Below are 3,274 nucleotides of genomic sequence, written 5' to 3'. Positions count from 1 at the left end.
AGAAACGAAATAGTCGACTTTTTATGAAACAAAATATCTTTGTTTCTGGCTTCTGCTTCTGGTATCCAAACGCGCTATTAGTGAGAATCATGTACATTGCAGGCTAAAATATTCACGAAGTCAATGACGCTAATATTGCGGCACACTCGTGGAGCCAAGCAAATCTATTGTGCAGTTGCCTTGATGAATGCAGCTATACTATTCCTCGAAATTTCTCAACATACAAATATTATAAGGCCAATTCATGATCCTGATCTAGTCTAGCAAAGGAAAAATCAAACCAATCGACTAAAAAAAGTCAAAATCTTTCCCTTTATAAGTGAACCCCCACTTCCCTAAGTAATTCATATCAATCTTTCAAAAACCTACAGGGAGAAATGTCTCATAAGCAAAATATTCATCTCGTTCTTTTTACAATATTATCGTCAATCGTATTCATATTTTCATCTTCAAATTGTGTATCAGGTTTAGCTCAACCATACCATGCCTTGGTAGCACCAATCACTAAAGATCTCAAAACTTCTCTCTTCTCAATCACTCTAAACATCCATGAAAAGTATGTTATAGATCTTGGTGGTCCATTTTTATGGTATCGTTGCCCTAAGAAATACCCAACTGTTCCTTGTGCTTCTCCTGCATGTTCAAGTGTGAAATCTTATTTCTCCCCTTTATGTCCTTCCTTGAAGGGTGAAAGTAGAGCTCATTGTAAATGTGTTGTCACCCCAGTTAACCCTGTCACTAACAAATGTTCTTTAGCTCATTTAACCAATAAGGATTTGAGTATTTCTTGGACTAATGGTTCAACCCCAGCGACATCTGTTGCCAAATTCAAAAAGCAGTATGTTTCTTGTGCACCACAAAGCCTTCTGAACTCCCTTCCTGTTGGTGTTTCTGGAATGGCAGGTCTTTCTCGATCTTTAATATCAGTTTCTTCTCAGTTTATGTCACCAAAGTTGAAAATCAAAAAACAGTTTTCGGTTTGTCTCCCTAGTACGGATTCAGCTCCGGGAGTGATGTTCTTTGGCGATGGGCCATTCCGTATGGTTCCACCAACTCCAGCTGATATACTGAGCTTTTTAGCATACACCCCTTTAGTAAAAAAACCGAAAAGCGCGGATTATTACATTAATCTAAAGGGTATAAACGTTAACAATAACAAGGTCGTTAGTTTGGGTGTTGAAGGTAATGGAGGAGTGAAACTTAGTACCGTAGTTCCTTACACTACACTAAGTTCTCCCATTTACAAACCAGTTTTTAAAGCTTTTGTTAAAGCTACTAATGGAATTCCTAGAGCTCCGAGAGTGAAACCATTCAAGTACTGTCTGAATACTACTAATCTTGGTTCCACAAGGGTTGGGTATCCTGTTGCCCCTATTGATCTGGTTCTTGCAAATGGAGGGAATTGGACTATATTCGGAGCGAATTCGATGAAACAAGTTAGTGATGATGTGGCGTGCCTTGCATTCGTTGATGGGGGGCCAAAAGCTAAACAACCCGTAGTGCTCGGTTCATTTCAAATTGAAAATAACTTTTTGTCGTTTGATCTTGAGAAATCAAGATTAGGCTTTAGTTCATCATTGTTCTTCATAAGAACTACGTGTGGTAACTTCAACTTCAAAGGAGAAATGTGGGGTTGATTTGAGTTGTAGTTGACTTGCTATCTAATGTACACCTATGCTATGTGATGTTATTATCTTCAAAATATGATTTTGATTAAGTTTGTTAATTTGGTTTGACTCAGTTCATTCAAACTTCTTCTCTGTAATCTTTATTACTTTATGTGGAAATAAGAATCCCTTTTCATTAACTCGGTAGGATATACTTAATTTATCAATTAATTGATGACTTAATCAATGACGTTATCTGTTAATGATCTTGTCAAGAAGATATGTAGCTATGATGAGGTGCGATTCCAATGTACGGATCTCAGTAAGAGTAAAGTCCAAGTTATGAATTCAACAGATTTATAAAGAGTTAAAAATCAAGTTAGAGAAAACTCTCCGGCGTTTATTAATAATCAACTCAACCAAGAAAGATTTGGATTTCATTACAAGGCGGGACTGATTCATATTGAAAAAATGAAAAAAAGAAAAGAAAATGCATACAAGATACATGCATTGAATCACCTTCCAGACATTTGTGAATTTCAATACCTTGTTTCTTTGGATCAGATCATTTTTTTTTCTTTTTTCTTTTCAATGTTCGATTCGAGGTCCGACTCAGAAGATATATGAGTCAGGTACACAATCTATAAAAGAAAATAGATTCAGGTAAGAAAATAAATAAATAACCCGCAGTCTAACTTGATTGGAACTTAGCTAAAGTTATGAAACTTAAGGAAAGCTGACTTCTTATGCTTATTTCGTTATCTTATCTGATGGGATGATGTTGATTTTCATAAACAAATCTATAAAAGTACGAAAATGATGTTGATAGTCATAAAGACGCTCAATGTTTACCAATTAAAAAAAGAAAATTGGTAAACACTGTGCATTGTAAAGTTTTGGCAGAAACGATCAACAAGGTAAACACTAAAACTCCATAAACATCGGAAAACATTATGCAGGAAGCCACCACGATATTGGGGAAATTACTCCAACTCAAGTTAAGTACGTAAGTAGAAAACATTACTCAGATGCGGACATCGCAAAGAAAGTAAGGATAAAAAGTTCATGTCATTTATTTTGCATCAAAGAGTTCTAAAATCAAGTGTCCTTTCCGATGTTTTTGATAAAAAATGAAATTATAAACTTATTGTACTACATTATTCAGTTAACGAAGTTTAACCTTTCCATACTGTTGACGGTGGTTTTAGTTCAGGGCTAAAATTGTAAAACTCTGTATTTAATGTGCCGTCGTTCTGTTAAGAAATAGAGTCATTTAAAAGTGATGAGTGTCTATGCCTCTTTACTTACATATGTATTGAGCAAAAGAGTATACTTATATGTGAAGTTTATTCAGAATAGTGTTGGTCGCAAAAAATGAACGCGCGATTGGGGATACTTGAACTAATTGGGGGATATAAATTACTTCCCCCAACCAATAGTGTCTGCTAAGGGGTGTTTTTGGGGGCAAAAATACTAAAATAACCTTCCCTCAAAATAAAAATCAAAAAACTTAAAATCAAAAAACAAAAACATATCCCCATTTCCATCTTCACCTCTTATTAATCTCTTTTAGGGTTACGGCTTTGAAACCTAAATATTCCCCACTCCCTTTCAAATTCTAAATTTTTCCCACTCCCTTTCAAATTTTCTTCTCCTTCTCTGCCGGC

The 3,274-nt window shown here is 35.4% G+C and overlaps 1 protein-coding gene across 1 annotated transcript; it reads left to right on the top strand.

The window, feature by feature from the left end:
- Nucleotides 1-377: 377 nt before the first annotated feature.
- Nucleotides 378-1,637, top strand: LOC113352020 (basic 7S globulin 2-like). The gene has a single exon (XM_026595905.1). The coding sequence runs from the start codon at nucleotides 378-380 to the stop codon at nucleotides 1,635-1,637; it is 1,260 nt and encodes a 419-aa protein (XP_026451690.1).
- Nucleotides 1,638-3,274: the final 1,637 nt, after the last annotated feature.

This window comes from Papaver somniferum, chromosome 1 (assembly GCF_003573695.1).
Source record: "Papaver somniferum cultivar HN1 chromosome 1, ASM357369v1, whole genome shotgun sequence".
NCBI lineage: Eukaryota > Viridiplantae > Streptophyta > Magnoliopsida > Ranunculales > Papaveraceae > Papaver > Papaver somniferum.
The sequence above is the reverse complement of the archived record's forward strand: the minus strand, read 5'-3'. Positions and strand labels throughout refer to the sequence as shown.

Coding starts and splice junctions, on each gene's coding strand:
- LOC113352020 (XM_026595905.1), top strand. CDS start 378: ATGTCTCATAAGCAAAATATTCATCTCGTTCTTTTTACAATATTATCG.